Below are 17,735 nucleotides of genomic sequence, written 5' to 3'. Positions count from 1 at the left end.
AAGAGATCCAAGGGTTCCTTCTCCTACCAGGAACTCCAGGCTAAGAGAGGAGAGCAGAGTAATTGTAGCACATCCTTATAATTCCCTTCCTTCCACCAAAATAAATTCTGACATTTATCCAAAAATACCACACTTTTTTTTCCCACAGATTTTCATCTGTTTTCCTGAGGAAATGAAGAAAATAAATGAAAACAGAAAATGAAAAGCTTGCTATTCCTATATAATTATATTTACCAAAGAATTATAGTGGTGGAAAAAAAATTAATCGCCTCTCTTTTTAAAGGATACCAAAGCTTCTGGACTCTTTAGAACTATTTTAATCAATTTTAGTTACCTGACTTTTTTTTCCCCACGGGAGTCTCTAGTAAAGAAGTTTCTTTTATAATGTCACAAAACTTACCAATTATTCAAACAATTTATTTTACTTTTCTGGTTCAATGCTGGGTGTGTCTTACCTGGGCAGCCCCTGACCCAGTGAGAAATTTCCTTCCAAAGCAACAAACTCCAGTTGTTCATCTTCTTGGTCAGACATAATATCCTAAACAAAAGAGAGAGTGAAAAAAGGCTTTCACAGATCATTTAAGAATAAGGAAATTTAGGAATACGGTCAAAAGATCAATTTTCCTAGCTTTGGGGTCGCCTATTTTCTGTCACAACTGGGAACGCCTTGCCTTTCCGTCCTCCATAACCCAACGCCTCGATCTGAGGAGAATCATTTGGGTCTGAGGGAAAGCGAGACCCCTTTTCCATTCTAGATTTGGGGTCGTCTTTTTTCTGTCACAACTGGGGACTCTTAGCTTTTTCGTCCTCCATAACCCTCTCTTGAACGCGAACGCCTCGATCTAAAGAGAATCGTTCGGGCTTGACAGAAGGCGGGACCCGTTTTCCATCTTAGATGTGGCGTCGTCTATTTTCTGTCACAACTGCGAACGCCTTGCCTTTCCGTCCTCCATATCCCTCTCAAACGCGAACGCCTCCCTCTGAGGAGAATCGTTCGGGTCTGAGGGAAAGTGGGACCCCTTCTCCACCCTAGATATGGCGTCGTCTCTTTTCTCTCACGACCGGGAACGCCCTTCACTTCCGGCCTCCATAACGGTCTCTCAAAGGCGAACGCCTCGAGCCGAGAGAACCGTTAGGGCTGGAGAGAAAACGCGATCCCTTTTCCACCTTAAATGTGGCGTCGTCTATTTTCTGTCACAACTGCGAACGCCTTGCCTTTCCGTCCTCCATATCCCTCTCAAACGCGAACGCCTCGATCTGAGGAGAATCGTTCCAGTCTGAGGGAAAGCGGGACCCCTTCGCCACCCTAGATATGGCGTCGTCTCTTTTCTCTCACGACCGGGAACGCCCTTCACTTCCGGCCTCCATAACGGTCTCTCAAAGGCGAATGCCTCGAGCCGAGGAGAGAACCGTTAGGGCTGGAGAGAAAGCGCGAGCCCCTTTCCGTCTCGGATTTAACGTCGTCTTATTTTCTATCACAACCGCGAACGCCTTGCCTTTCCGTAACTCTCTCAAACGCGAACGCCTCGATCTGAGGAGAATCGTTCGAGGCTGTGGAAAAGCGGGACCCCTTTTCCATCCAACTCCCTTTCAACCTTGCCAGAGCGGAGAGGGGCAACCCCCAAACCCCCCCCCCCCAACACGTTAGCAGTTGGTACTTATTAATTGGGCTGAGTCCCTGCCCCCCCACCTTTCTTTCTCGGCCTCCCTCCCTCCCTTTTCTCTCTCGACGCGACGGCACCCAAGCAGGGACCGCCCCCCTTAAACCGACGACCCTCCCCTCGATCCCGCCCGCACAGTTCTGGGGCCGAAAACCAGTTTAAACCCAGCTTCAAACCTCTGACGACTTTTCGTCGTCGAATGGGACAACCACCCTCCTCGCCATCTCCTCAGGTGAGTCAGCGCGAGAAGGAAGGCGGTTGGGCGGTAAAATCGTGCGCGCATGCGCTCTTCCCCCTTCCGGCCCGTGGCCTGCGCGTGCTGGGCCGCGCGACCCCCCGACGTCAGTCGACGGGAGAGTCGACTGATCGTCTCCGGGCTCTAAGCGGCGTCCAACCAAGCGCGCTCTACTCGATTCCCCCGCCTTCATTTGAATAGGCACTCCGGGGCCGTTCGTCCCAGGCATTCAGCCAGGACGTTTAGAATGAATCCAGCGGCGATTGATCTGAGAGGTCAAACGAATACACTTAGCACAAGCTCACCCCTCAGGAGTTTTGCGTTTGCTTCCAAAATAAAAAGGCTAAGCCCGCCCAGTTTTTCCATCGCGGCTTGCCAATGAACACAGTGGCTCATAAATAGGAAGTTGACAACCACCGGGTGTTCGAAACCTAATAGCTTAAGAATGGTAATGAAAACAAACACTTGGGGTCCCGCAGGGCAACATCGAGTTTTTGTGTGTGTGTATGTGTGTGTGTGTGTGTGTGTGTGTGGTGTACAGCCGTATGTGTAAACAAATAAACAAATAATCTGGTAAGGGACCCAGAAAATAGCAACCGGATCACCTCGTTTAGCTTGCAATTATAAATCTGATGGCAGTTTGTATTCCAATTTACAGTCCCTAATCGGACGTGAAACACGGAATGAAGGAGAGCAATTGGCCAAAAATTTGTGGAAAAAAGGAAGGGTCTCGTGTTTTCTTAACATCACTTATTTGTAGCTGCAGTTGAAACTGCCATATGCAAATCCACAGATATGTTTTATTATCATTGTTATGAGCGATAATAATGATAATAATAACATTGGTTTAGTGCTCTTGCTATTTGCCAAACACTGTACTAAACGCTGGGGTAGATAACCCTGGGACTCACAGTCCAAGTAGGAGGGAGAACACATATTGAATGACCGTTCTGCAGATGAGGGAACTGAGGCACCCTGAAACTTGCCAGAGGTCGCAAAGCAGATAAGTGGTGGAGCCAGGATTAGAACCCAGGTCTTCTGACTCCCAGACCCTTGCTTTTTCCACCAGGCCACACTGCCCCCATTTTTTAAATTGAATCCTTTTTTTTAAATCATTGATTCACATTATGGGTGCCTTTCAGAATACTGATGAAAAATACTATTCTCCTGCTACCAGCAATTTTTCCACTATTTAGTATGGAGGCTCAAAGGTAAGTCTTTGGAGGTCTGCACAGCTTCACTGACAACTTTCAATAAAGACCATGAGAAGAAGAGTGAACATTGTAGACTGGATCTTCTGGATCTGAGGGTACCACCAAATTAGAGTTAGGGTTAAGTATGCCAAATTAGCACCTGAGAGATCAAATGGAGCCCTGAGTTCTCTCACACTAGCACTATAGATTGTAAACTCGTTATGGGCAGGGAACGTGTCTGCTAATTCTGTTGCATTGTACTCTCCCAACCACTTAGTACAGAACTCTGCACATAGTAAACATTCAATAAATACCTTTAATTGATTGATTGATGTTCTGGTAGATCAAGGAAATCTCTTCTGTTCTGATAGATGAACTCCAACACTCACTCCCTGAAAGCTACAAGAATTTAGCAAGAGTGGGGAAAAAACATGTCAGTTCAGCACGTGATTCAAAGGCGGAAAATGCATGTTAACCTAACCAAATATATACTAAACTCATCTGAGAACAAACATCAGGAACTTGAACCTTAAAAATTATGACATGCCTGTACTACTACTAATAATAATAATGATGGCATTTGTTAAGCGCTTACTATGTGCAAAGCACTGTTCTAAGCACTGGGGAGGATCCAAAGTGATCATGTTATCCCACGTGAGGCTCACAGTCTTAATCCCCATTTTACAGATGAGTAACTGAGGCACAGAGAAGTTAAGTGACTTGCCCAGAGTCACACAGCTGACAAGCGGCTGAGCCGGGATTTGAACTCATGATCTCTGACTCCCCAGCCCGTGCTCTTTCCACTGAGCCACACTGCTTCTCTATAACAATAACTGTGGCATTTGTTAAGCACTTACTGTGTGCCAGGCACTGGACTAAGCACTGGGGTGGATATGAGCAAATCGGGTTGGACACGGTTCCTATCCCACATTGGGCTCACAGTCTCAATCCTCATTTTACAGATGAAGTATAACAGGTGCAGAGAAGTGACGTGACTTGCCCAAGGTCACACAGCAGACAAGTGGCAAAACCGGGATGAAAGGATAGGCTTCATAAACTTTTTTCTTTGATTTGAAATTAACAAGCAATGATATCTCATAAAAGCTTTTACTATTTTAGACTACTTTTAAACGGTAGGGCCTTCAGGGAAAATGGATATAAGGAAATATAAAACATAAAATGAACGAGATTGCCACCTCTGAGACTCCACCCTGTCCTTTCCATCCAAACTGTCACGTTAATCCAAGCATTCATTTCTTGTTTCCTGCATCAACCTGCTTGCTGACCTGCCTGCCTCCTATCTCTCCCCACTTCAGTCCACACTTCACTCTGCTGCCCTGGTCTTTTTTTTTTTTTTTTTTTACAAAACCGTTCAGTCCGTTTTACCCCACTCCTTAAGAACCTTCAGTGGTTGCCCATCCACCTCCACATCAAACAGAAACTACTTAGCATTGGCTTTAAAGCCCTCAATCTCGTTGCCCCTTCCTACCTTACCTCTCTGATTTCCTATTACAACCCAGCCGGCACACTTCACTCCACTAACACCAATTTACTCACTCTAGCTCATCTATCTCACCACTGTCCACATCCTGCCTCTGGCCTCGAACTCCCTCTCCCTTCTTATCCGACAATCACTCTCCTCACCTTCAAAGCCTTATTGAAGGCACATCTCCAAGAGGCCTTCTCCGACTAGGCCCTCATTTCCTCTTCTCCCACTCTCTTCTACGTTGCCCCTGCACTTCTATTTGCACCCTTTATTCAACCCTCCCTCAGCCCCACAACATTTACGTACATATCTGAAATTCAGTTTTTTATATTAATGTCTATCTCCCCCTCTAGACTGCAATCTCCTTGAGGGCAGGGACTGCATCTACAAACTCTGTTATATTGTAAGCTCCCAAGTACTTAATTCAGTGCTCTGCATACAATAAGCACTCAATAAATACAACAGATTGGAAGAAAACAGTGAGACTTATTAGGACATGACATTTTAGGTTGAGAAATTTATACTGGTGATTCTTTAAATTTCGAAAAGCAGAAAGACTTCTGGGTTTGAGGACTGGAAGGTTTAGATAGCTCCCAATGCATATACTGTAGCATTGGGACCCCCATATATTCTACATGTAAGACCTTCCCCCTCCTTTCCCCCCTGCCCCCACACCCCATTCACACACATACTTGTCCCTTTTCCCCCTTGCTCTCACATTTACTGCCACTGGGAAGAGAGGTGACCCAGCATGAGCCAGAAATCTGCCCCAGATCATACGTGGAACATATTCCACTGCTGTTTCTCTCAGTTTGAAACAAAATAACTTTGAACAACTAGAGAACATAGTGCTGCCATTTGGTCTTGGGTTTGAGACTGGCTATTAAGGGAGGATTAAAACTCCAAATATTTGGCGATTCATAGTCCCATGGTTAGAGCACATGCATCTTGAACTTTGGAAAGCACAAGGTCTGAACCTGAAAGTCCACGTTTCAAAAAAACAACCCAGGGTCATTCCCAGTCCACTGCGGGGGACATAGACCCCTTCATGACAAAAGATGGACCCATGGAACCTAAGATCCTCATGGGTAAGGAATGTGTCACTGTCTTTCCGTACATCCCAAGTGCGAACTTCAGTGCACAGCACCCACTGGATGCTCAACAAATGCTACTGCTATGACTATCACCATCACCGCGATTACTCTTAGTATGAGTAAGTATGAAGTATAAGCCTCCTCAAATTAGGGAGCCTGAGGCAGCTGCCTGGCTGTCCAATCGTAGTTCCACAGTTAAAGAGAAGATATTCTTCAGGTAGCATTACTGTGAAGAGTTTTTGTTTGATTTGAGGAAGGAGATATGTTTTCATATTTAGAATGCCAATAAAGATTGGCATCGAATTTTTTTTGAAAGGAAGGAAGAAATTAAAAAGGCGGGGCACTCATTAACACAATCCTAAAGATCACTGAGCATGGTGAGTTTCTTTGTCGATGTACTCTTATTCATGATTGCAAATGCAATAACTGCTCGATATCCTGATTTCCAGCTGCCTGCCCCAAATGTGCATCGGAGGGCAGTGCAGATTTTTCATTTTCTTCATAAAATAAACTCTCTTCTCTTTTTCTTGATCTTCTGACGTTTCTTGCCTTCTGACTTTATTTGTTTCCTATGAATAGGGCAAGAGGGAAAAAAATCTCATTATTAGTGTGAAAAATGTGGTACTGGAATATCTACTTGCAAAAAACCAGGCTTGAATGGGATTAAAGAAATTTCAGATAAACCAAATGTTCATTGGTCTAATCTCCTTTTGATAAGAACTTTTAAATTGTTCCCATCTTGGATTTTGGTATCATTACAGAAAATTTCTGCCAGTCAACATATTTTTATCCTTGTAATCCATCTGTGAATGTTCTTGATTATGCCAGAAATAGTATCCTCCACCTGATGAAACTAGGCTTGCTTTTTCTTCCTAATAAGATTTAAGATCAGGAAACTATGCCAATTTAAAACAACAATAAAAAATTAAATTCCTGATCCTACTCACAGGCCAAAAATAAAAATTTAAAAAAACCCCGAAAACCAACCCATTACAAAGTAAAACAAACTACCGAATTAGACCGGAGTAGGAAGCTCATTTGTGGGGTTAGTCTTGTCAAAACTACAAAGTGTGCTGAAGTCCTGTTTAGAGCTGAAATTGAGAAGTGATTTCTGGAAAAAAATAGTAACCGTAGGAGTAATGGTATTTATTAAGTGCTTACTATGTGCAGAGCGCTGTACCAAGGGCTGGGAGAGAATATACGGGTGGGAATAAGGCACGGTATCTGTCCCTTGGGGTGGAGGGCTGGTCAGTTGGATATTCTTAGGGTGGTATGGAGAGAAATGGTGGGGACCAGAGGGTAGAAAAGCTTACTTAACCTCTGATATTATTGTTTGTCTCCCACTGGTGCTTTTAGCTTTTCAATTTCTGAGGAAGCAAAGTTGTCATGCACAAAATTTAGGTCACCTGAATTATGGTCAGATTAATCAATTTTGGAATATCCTGGCTGACTAGGCCTTGAAATTTGAGAGAAAACAAGTAGATGATTGTTTTGCAAATCTGCCCAAATTGAATGTTCGCTTTCATAAAAAGGGTAGTTTTTATTTTAATGAGTGCATTTCTTGTTACAGCTTCAAAGAGAAACCAATTTTCTCTTTGTCTTACGGTGGGAGTGGAAATGTAATCATGGAGCCCTTCACCTTCAGGTAATTTGTTTTCCACTGTTTTATTTTTGAAAAGATAATGATGAAAGAGTGACGGAGAGTAGCGAATCAGTTGTTGAAACCTGCAATATCTAAACGGAGCCAATTATTAAGGCCAAAACTCCTCTCCCTCTCCTATAGGCTTAATCCTTGTAGAGAAAAGTGGGAAGGATTTTAGAAATACATTTTAACAATCATTTTTCATCCTCAAATTTGATCTGATTGTGTGGTTTGAAAGCGCAACTGCATTCTGAAACCATCAGCTGGGAATTACTGTACAATGAAAACCTAAGCGTCAGTATAAACTTATAATGCTTCCTTCTCTCATAGAGCATCAGCCTCCTCCTTTTCCTTCCATTTCAGTAGTGAACTTTGGCTCTAGGACTCTTGAATTTTGCCACCTGCCATTTGGAACGGACTCTGCCTCTATTTCTGCACTCCATCAGCTCCCTCTCCTCTCCCTTCAGATCTCATCTGAAAATAAATGATTTCTCCCTTTCCTACATCTATAAATTTCTCTCCCTCTGCTGTTATTTTTCGGTAGTTGTTAACTCCAAGAAGTGTTTGGGACTCCGCGTGTGTGGAAGATACTACACCAAAATAATAATGCATGATATTGGAAATAATTTATGGCAGTTGCATTAGCACGTATTTCATATTCCACCATTGTTTTGAGAAGTTCATGTTCATGAATTTGAAACAGTACCACAAAGCCATACACCTAAAAAATTGTAAAGTAGTCATCGATTTGAGGTTAAAAAAGATCAATCTCAGCTTCATTCAAACTCACCAGTGGCTGGTTTAAGACATCAGTTGGGTTTGTCACCTTTTAAATAAAAGCAGGAGGAAGAATACTTGGGGAAAAGAATATAGTTATATTATTATAGTACTTAGAGATAGAGATGAAAGGGATTTATTATGTCTGAATTAGTCCATTCTCAATCAATCGATCCTATTTATTGAGCGTTTACGGTGTGCGGAGCACTGTGCTAACCGCTTGGAAGAGTACAATGCAACAGAGTTGGAGTTGGTAGACAGGCTCTCTGCCCACCCCTTAGGGGTTAATGCAGGACTGCTCTCTACACTCTGTGGCTGTTAATTTTACTGTGATAAACCTTGCCCTGTTGGTTTTAAAAGGAATCGCGTAGAGGAAAATGGGTAGAAGCAGAAAGGGGGAAAAGGGGATTAGAATAATTGTGAAATAGAAGTAGATGATTTTTCAAAACCCATTTGGCACTTTGCGACTCTTTCCACCAGGGGGAGTGAGATTCTAGTTTGATCTCTCCACTGAATGGGTGAGACAGAATTGGAAAATTCCTCTCATCCCACACAATAACGGGGAAAAAAATGGTCAGAAAAGTGCGTACGGTCATTTAAAAAACACCCTTGGTAACTTTGATGATGGCAAGCAAAGTTAGAGAGAGGAGCTGACTTTGCATTCAGTATGCATTTTATAAAGCTGTGTTAAGCACCTTCTGTTTAATCCAAAACATAAGGGAAACGATCTTCAAACGCCAAATTATCATTACCCCAGCAACACTTGGTTTCATCTCGAAACGGTATCTTTTAGCAGAGATTATTAAACAACTGTATCAAATAACTCAGAATAGCAGGTCCTAGTGCTGTTTTCTGCTACATGATTTGCCTACACAACTCATCCTCCTCAACCTGACACATTTTATATTTGAGCATTAGTAATATGCTTGGGTCCATATACAACTAGATATGGTCTTTGCTCACTGTACTTTATAATCATCATCATCAGTTTGAGCCCCTACTGTACTAGGAGTTTGGAAATAAGCAAGTAAAAGACAGTTCTCTTCTGTCCTATTTGTCTTGGCAGGCGAAGGAGGGGGAAGGAGCAAGGGCAGTTGGAGTACAGGGAGGGTAGATTTGGGTTTGGGTTGGGGGGAGGGCAGGTCCCTTGAGGCGTGAGTGGGTGGTGGGGATAATAAGGAAATGATTTACCAAAGGCTTTAACAGTTCAGGCAGCCCTCGGATTTTTTAAAATGGTATTTGTTGTGTTTACTATGTGCCAGGCACTGTACTAAGCATTGGGGTAGATTCAGGCTAATCAGGCTGGACACAGTCCCTGTCCTACATGGGGCTCACAGTCTTCATCCCCATTTTACAAATGAGGTAACTGAGGCACAGAGAAGTTAAGCGACTTGCCCAAGGCCACCCAACAGACAAATGGCAGAGCTGGGATTAGAACCCAGGTCCTTCTGACTCCAGGCCTGGGCTCTATCCATCAGGCCACACTGCTTCGACACACTTAGTTCCAGAAAACTGAGAGTTGAATGTTGCATGTTGGAACCGATTTTCTTTTAGGAACAATGTTATAAATAGGGGATTGATTCTTGAAACTAGATTGGATAGCCTATTTTTACCCAAATTACCCATAATTGTGTACTCAATTATAGCTATAACTACATTAATGAATTGATATTTAGTCAGAGAGTTTCAGTCCTCTGATAGTAACCGGAAGTTATTCCCCTTTGATGGGAGGAGTTCAGTGACATATAAAACCATAAGCAAATGCCATTCCTGGTCAGACCAATGGTCCACCCAGCCCAGTATTCTGTCCGAGACTGGCTATACGATGCTTGAAGGAACCGTGTGATGGATGATATCCTCCTAAATAGTTGGGAATGTACTATCTAACATCCCTAACTTTTCCCTCTTAAAATCCATAATGGGCCTCTTGCCAATGAATTTATCCACACACACCCCCCACACACACACACCCCCGCCTTGAACCTACTATATTTCTGGCCTGCACAACTTCCCGTGGGAACAAATTCCATATGTTTTACTGTCCGCTCTGTGAAAACGAGAAGGAAAATCTCAGCTATTTCAGAGTGAGATTCATAGAATCTCAAAAGCTGGTCCTATTGGATTTATCCCAAAACCATGGTCATAAGTGTCTCCCCATACCTTGAAGATCTCAGCAGCCTCTCCCGTGTAGAGTGATACTGTGCAGCATAAACTCTCCAAGGAAAGGCACAAGGCAGAATGAATATCGCTAAAATTCAGTGTTTCTGACCTGGCTGATGGCATCAGAAGGGTTCTGCCGTGACCCCCAAATCAGCAGCATTTCCTCCTCTATGTGAAGATAGGAAAACCCTGCAGGAAGCAGAAGTTCACAGGGTAAAAACGGAAGTAGGAGAAAGGAGAAAAATAACCTTTTGGGCGTGACGCTCTCTCCCCCTCTCCAAACCCAGAGACGAGAAACATCATTCACCATCCTGGCTGTTGTCCTTGGCCTGCTTGGGTTTACCCTGCTGCAGGCAACTACTCTCTTTAGAGTTTGAAGAATCGAGGGGGTAGTAGTTATCCGATTTGTATATTTCTGTAGTGAACTGATAAGGAAGATGAATTCCTTGCCGTAAAATCCCAAGGAATTCCACTATTCTGTTGGCCTTTCGAGGGGTGATCATTATCAGTATTTCAGATCTTGCTTTGGGGAGCAGCTAATGAGAGATTTTTTTCGTTCCTCCCACCCCTTTTTGTCATAACACTTCTCCCATTTCCCCTGATGTGTTATAAGCACATTTTTAATTTCTTCTCTCTCCCAAGGAGAAGTCAGTCCATCTACCTACTTGCTTTCTGCAAGCCAACAAAGTTGCTGTTCTCATATTTCACACCAGCCTTCTCTCCCTGGCTGGATGCTGAAGCTTTCTCATTAACACCACTTCACTCTCTTGCACATTTCACACTTCCTGCTCTCACCCGTCTGCCGTCATTTTCGCCTTTTCTTCACAGGCAGACAGATGGGAAGGAAAAGGAGAAAGGAAGCAGGAGAAAGGCTGCTGTCTGAGTTGACAGAGCTAGAAACAACAGGTCCTGAAATAAATAGCACTTCCACTGCCACCAAGGATCATTCTTCATCTTTCGCGCAGCTAAATTGAGTTTCGAGAGGCTTTCTGTGGAAGGAGGATTTAGATATGACTTTTAAACTCTATACTGTATGGACGTTACAGGGACCATGTGACCCTTTGGAATACCGGCATAGGCTACGCCTCTCTCCTAATTCTGGATAACGGGCTATACTACCACTGTCCTCTCAACTAGGGAAACAGCGTGGTCTGGTGGAAAGAGCCCGGGCCCAAGAGTCAAAGGACCTGGCTTCTAACCCCAGCTTTGCTACTTGTCTGCTGTGAGATTTTGAGCAAATCAGTTCACTTCTCTATGCCTCAGTTTCCTTATCGGCAAATTGGGAATTAAATACCTGTTTTCCCCCCTACATGGGACGGAGATGGTATCTGACCTGATTAAGCCACCTGAGTGCTTGGCATATAGTATGTGCTTAACAGATACTACAATTATTACTAATATTATTATCTTACACAACAGAAGCATTTCAGTGACAGTGGGGGATGCCTAAACATGTCTAGCTTATAAATACTTTGGGAAAAAAGCGCGGATGGTTTGATCATTTACATCAATCCCTGCCCTCCCTCTCACTTAGACTGTGGGCCCCATGTGGGACAGGGACTGGATCCAACCTATCTTGTATCTACCCCAATGCAGAGTACAGTGCTTGGCCCATTGTAAGCACTTAACAGATACCCTTATCCTCATCATCCACTGTTGAGTTCTGAAAATCATCCTTCTCCTAGAAAACGTTCCAGATTTCCCAACCATTTATCTTCATTGTCTCTATTAGGACTTGATTTGTACCCACTGGTGTCTTCTAAACTGTGACGGAGTCTCCCATCGGGAACGGAAGACGAGCCTCAGCCTGAGGCACAGTGAATAAGTTAGTTTGAGAAGGATGAAGAGTGCCAAATGAGGCAGAGTGGGAGGAGAGAGTAAAGTTGGAGGGAAAGAACTGATGAAGTGCCTTAAAGTCTATGGTCAGGGGAGGGATGGGCAGTGGAGATTTTGAGGAGTGGTAGAAGGCATTTTCTCTCTTAGGAATCGACACCTTATCGTGGCAGGACAGTTTGCGAACGCTGATTAGGCTTAGAGCTATGCCACATAGGGCTACCCATAATGGAAAGGTCTAAGCCGAAGCGTCACACAAAGTAGATTCACCTGTGCTGGGCAGCAGCGGCATGGGAAGGAGTCAAAGGTAGATGATCAAGTGATCAAAACTTGTTTGTATTGATGTCTGTCTCCCCCCACCCGCCCCAAACCGTGAGCTCGTTGTGGGCAGGGATTGTCACTCTTTATTGTTGCATTGTACTTCCCAAGCACTTAGTACAGTGCTCTGAAACAGTAAGCGCTTAATAAATATGATTGAATGACTAAATGAATGAAAATGTTGATCAAAGATAACAGCAGAGACTCAGGGTTTTACTGTGCAGAAGAAGGCAATGGTAAATCACTTCCGTAACTTTACCAAGAAAACTCTATGGAGACATGTACCAGAATAACTTTATGTTAGAAGATGGGACAGTCTGAAGAAGGTGTGTCCATGGAGTCGTTACGGATCAGAAATGATTCGATGGCATTTGAAGAGAAGGCATTTTAGAAAAAATGTTCCTGGCAGCAGTGTGAAGCTTTTGGGCAAGTCAATTAACTTCTCTAGGCCACAGTTACCTCATCTATAAAATGGTGATTAAGAATGTGAGCCCCATGTGGGACAGGGACTGTGTCCAACCTGATTAACTTTTATCTACCCCAGGGCTTAGAACAGTGCTTGGCACATTGTAAGTGCTTAACAAGTACCATAATAATGATTATCATCATTATGGACTGAAGAGGGAAAAACTGGAGTCAGGGAGACCAGGAGGAGGCCAGGATATGAAAAAGTTCCTGAACTAACATGGTAGCCATTTGGATGGAGAGGAAGGGGGTGGATTCTGGAAATGTTGCAGAGAAAGAACAAGCTACAGATTTACGGTGAGGATTGAAAGAGGGAAGACTCAAAGATAATGCCAAGGTTACAGGACTGTTAGGCGTAGAGGATGGTGGTATCAACTGGAATGGGAATATTAGATGGAAGAGAGGATTCAGGAAGGAAGATGAGTTCAGTTTTGGATATGTTGAGCTTGAAAGGCCAGTGGAACATCCAGGTAGAGACATCCTGGAAGCAGGAGTAAATGTGAGATTGCAGAGGAGAGAGGTTGGGACTCACAGAGAAGATTTGGGAGTCACCCACATAGAGGTGGTAGTTAAAACCATGAGAGTGGATGAGTGTAAATTAAGAATCAATCAATGGTATTTACTGAGTGCTTACTGTGTGCAGTGCACTGTACTAAGTAGTAGGGAAAGTACAATACATTAAAGTTAGTAGATAGACCCCCTGCCCACAAGAAGCTTACAGAGCCTTGAGGGATACCCACAGTGAGGAAGTGGGAGGCAGAGAAAGAAATAGAGAAGGATTGGGCAGAGAAGTAGGAAGAGAACCAGGACAGAACTCTATCAGAAAAGCTAAGGTTTAGATCATTTTTCCAAGAGATGGGAGTGGTCCACAATGTCGAAGGCAGCTGAGAAGTTAAGGAGGATTAAGACAGAGTAGAGTTTGTTAAATTCGGCAAGAAGGCGGCCGTTGGTGACCTTGGAGAAAGTGGCCTTAATGAAGCAAAGAGAGGGTCAAGAAGGGAGTTGGGACAGAGAAAGTTGAAGCAGCAGGTGCAAAGAGTTGTTTGAGGAATTTGGACAGGGATGGGAAAAGGAAGATGGGATCATAGCAGGATGGTATAGTGGAGTCTGAAGAATGTTGTTGTTGGTTTCTTTGTTTTTTACCATAGGGAAATGGGGGCATGTTTGAAGGCAGAGGGGAAGAAGGAGCCATTAGCAAATAGCACTCAGGAAGTGAAGAAGAGGGGATGCAAGTGTTTTCAGAAAGTCAGAAGGGATTGGGGTAGATTTTGAAAGCAGGCAGGGCAATCTCCCTTGAGAGATGGCTGAGCAGAATGAGAGAGTGGAAGTAGGGGTGGAAGGGAACTGGGAAGATGAGGAGGAGGTTGTGGGAAGTTCACACCTAATGATTTTGTCAACAAACTACTTGACCAGGTCATCAGGGGTGAGGGGTGGCAGGGGAAGGTGGAGGAACCAGGTGTTTCAGGAGCTAGTTAAAGGCTGGAATATTTGGTGGGGGCGGGTATGGGAATCAATGAGAGAGAGAGAGAAGTAGTATTGCTGAGTGGAAGGGAGGCGGAGTTATAATAGGTGAGAAGGAATTTGAAGTGCCCAAAGCCAGCCTGGGCTTGGATTTTTTTTTTAATGGCATTTGTAAAGGGCTTGCTATGCTCATTCATTCAATCATATTTTTTGAGGGCTTTAGTGTGTGCAGAACACTGTACTAAGCGCTTGGGAGAGTACGATACAGCAATGCCAGGCACTGTTCTAAGCACTGGCGTAGATACAAGATGATCGGGTTGGACACAGTCCCTGGCCTATATAAAGGTCAAAGTCTTAATCCCCATTTTACAGAGGAAGGAACTAAGGCTCAGAGAAATTAAGTGACTTGTCCAAGGTCACAGAACAGACAAGTGGTGGAGGTGGGATTAGAACCCAGGTCCCCTGACTCCCAGGCCAGGGCTCTTTCCATTAGGCCATGCTGCTTCTCTGGATTTGGATTTCTGCCAACAGAGCTCTGTGGCATGAACACAGGAGCTAAGAAAGTGGGGTGATCTAGGGTTGGTGGTTCAAGGAGGGCGGGGTTGAGAGCGGGCATGTGTGCAACAAGAGGTGGAGGTTGAGTAGGAAGTCCAAGTGGAACATTGTGGCCTGTGGTGAACTGAAGGAGGTGCGATGTCTAGAGATTAAAGGTGTGTGTGTGTGTGTGTGTGTGTGTGTGTGTGTGTGAAGAGGACAGTTTTACAGGGAAGGAAGTGGTGGGAGAATACAAAATTGTCATGCTTAGATATCATGATGGTAAGCACAGTACTTTAGAAATACACAAGTAGATAGCTAAAAAGATATTCGTTTGGGGGTTTGAAAAGAACAATCTAGGTTTGCTACCACACTTCGAAGTGAAGAATACAAAATTGTCATGCTTAGATATCATGATGGTAAGTACACTACCAACTTAGAAGTGGGTGAGACTGAAAACCAACTCTTCTTCAATAGGGGTCAACATGGGGGACTCAGCAGGCCAAGATGACACACTTATGCTTTGTGAGTGGATTTTTAGAGGACTGCATTAACATTCCAACCTGTACAAACATGCAGAATTAAACAGTTAAGATTAGAATAATTAAATTTCATACTCTAGGCAGTGCAAAAATAATCTTCCTCTTGTGTAAACTTGTTTCCCTTTATGGATATTTCAAATGATAACGATGATTTAGGTAAATCTAGGGAAGCATCCGCTCAACACCCTAAAACATAAGACAGAAAAAAAAAATCTGAAACCAATGCCGTTAAAAATATCTGTTTGGAATAGAAACTCATAGACTGCGCCTCAGTATCTTCTTTCTTGTGTCTGTTACAGAAAATTTAAAAACTGATGCATTGCAAGCAAATTGAGAGGGAAAATCATTTAGTGGCATAGTTAAGCATTCTTTTGGACACAACGACCGATCAATCAAAAGTATTTACTGAACACTTAACTGGGTGCAGAGCACTGTATTGAGCACTTGGGAGAGCAACTAGATGCTGCGGGATACAAAGAAACAGCAAATCAGTCGTTCAAACACCACTGGCAATCGGAGAGATCAGTGACACTGTGGCAAATAGTGACAGCCATAACTCCCTTCTTTTAGTATTGAACAAATTCTCTCCGAACTAGTTGGTGGCACAGGGTATCGAGGCTGACCTAGGACAGGGAATGCGTCTTCCAAGTCTGCTGCATCGTACTCTCCCCAGGGTTTAGGACGGTGTCCCGCACGCAGTAAGCGCTCAGTACGTACCATTGATTGATCGACACCTGTCGGGGAGGATTTCCAGATCCCTAGCGAGGTTGGATACCTCCAGTACATTCCTCTCCACTACGCCGCATCAGGGCATCCTCCCACCCAGTAAAAGCAGGTCTGGAACACCCCCTCTACCACCCTGTCACTGAAAAAACAAAAACACCAACAAATCCAAAGGACTTCAGCCATACTAATTAGAAACAAAGCCCCTGCCACTCAACACAGGAAGAAACTGGATGGCATCTGAAAATGAATGAAAAACCCTCCCAAACAGAAAAGCCCACAATACAATCAGCCCAGACTCTCTACAATCGGGTGTTGTGTTCAGAGGAATCTCTCACTTTTACATTCTAATTTGTGGCGAAGTGCACATGCTATTCTTCTCCAGGAATTCGGTTATCTTGCTCTGCCAAATACTCTGCAAATCAAAACAAAGTCTTGCTCACAATACCTTCTGAGGCAGCTGCGAGGTTGGACCAAATCAGGGAATAGGAAAACTGAACTGCAGAGAAAGTGGCAAGACAGGAGTCATAAAACAGAGCTGTAGGGGAGCGTGGAAACCAGAAGTTCTGCCTCTGGCACTAACGACCAAATCAATACTATTTATCGAATGCTTATTCTGGTCGGAGTCCTGTTTTAAACTCTCGGCTAAACACATTTCAGCTCTCTTTTATTTTCCTGGTGGCGCCTACCTGATATTTTCCTTGGTCTAACACACATCCTCTCCATATGAAGTCGATCACTTCCCAGCGAATAATCATTGAAGAAGAAAAGTGTTGTGCGTAGGGAATAAGAGCAAGTTAGATACAGAGCTCAATGACCAATGGAAACATCACCCTCTGATGAGGTACTTTGGTCAGCCAGTCAGACACCTGGGGTGAATCATTCTAGCCCTGCTGAGTTCTTCTTTGGGGGGCAGAAAGTGAATGGAGCTTTTTTTTTCAGCTGCGCAGTAGCTGGAAAGTATTGATGATGGAAGTTAATGAAAATATGAAATGTCGTGGAAGTGAAACTCCATCTGCGTCTCTCGATTCTCCTCCTTATTTTCTTGGTTGCTGAGCTGTGTCACTGCTGGGGTGGAGTTTGTGAATGTGCCCAGTAGCTCTTCTGCCAACAGCAGATGAAAATGGGGGCAGAACCACCTGAGAAATGAGAAGCTGTGATCACCGACCACTTGCCCTAATTTGCTAATGAAAAGAATTTGTGGAAGTAGGTAGCCTGCCAGCAACTAGGACCATTGATATGCAAGCACGCTAATCTTCTTAAAATCCCCTTGAAAAAAAATCACCCTTGATTTTGATGCCACTGAAACAGTGAGCCAAGCAGAATGTTAAGGGAATCACCATATTCACTCACATAATTGCCCCACTTTTGCATCATTAAAACAGGGGGTGGGGCTATGACACCGGAGTCTAGCAATCAGGGGAGGAAGAGAAAAAAGAAGGTAAGGATAAAGGGAAGGGGAAAAAAGAAGAGAAGAAAGAGAAAGGTAATCAGGCACTTGAGACTGCTCTGTTATTTGCACAGCACTCTCCCAAATGTTGCATTCAATAGGTGTTTAATGAATGAACTCCCCCTACTTACTTTGTTGTCACTTTCTCACATACCTACTCC

General features: G+C 43.8%; 1 protein-coding gene across 15 annotated transcripts in view; it reads right to left on the bottom strand.

The window, feature by feature from the left end:
* Window positions 1–1,940, bottom strand: part of SYCE2 (synaptonemal complex central element protein 2) — a 51,300-nt gene extending 49,360 nt beyond the window's left edge. For all 15 annotated transcript variants that reach the window (XM_039910498.1, XM_039910507.1, XM_039910504.1 and 12 more), the window contains exons 1-2: window positions 1,838–1,940; window positions 456–538 (exon numbers count right to left, since the gene is read on the bottom strand). In XM_039910498.1, the coding sequence (XP_039766432.1) occupies window positions 456–538; window positions 1,838–1,885 (131 nt within the window). In that variant the 5' untranslated portion in view covers window positions 1,886–1,940. The remainder of the gene's footprint in view (window positions 1–455; window positions 539–1,837) is intronic.
* Between the last annotated feature and the right edge of the window lie 15,795 nt (window positions 1,941–17,735).

The sequence above is a fragment of the Ornithorhynchus anatinus genome, chromosome X2 (assembly GCF_004115215.2).
Source record: "Ornithorhynchus anatinus isolate Pmale09 chromosome X2, mOrnAna1.pri.v4, whole genome shotgun sequence".
NCBI lineage: Eukaryota > Metazoa > Chordata > Mammalia > Monotremata > Ornithorhynchidae > Ornithorhynchus > Ornithorhynchus anatinus.
The sequence above is the reverse complement of the archived record's forward strand: the minus strand, read 5'-3'. Positions and strand labels throughout refer to the sequence as shown.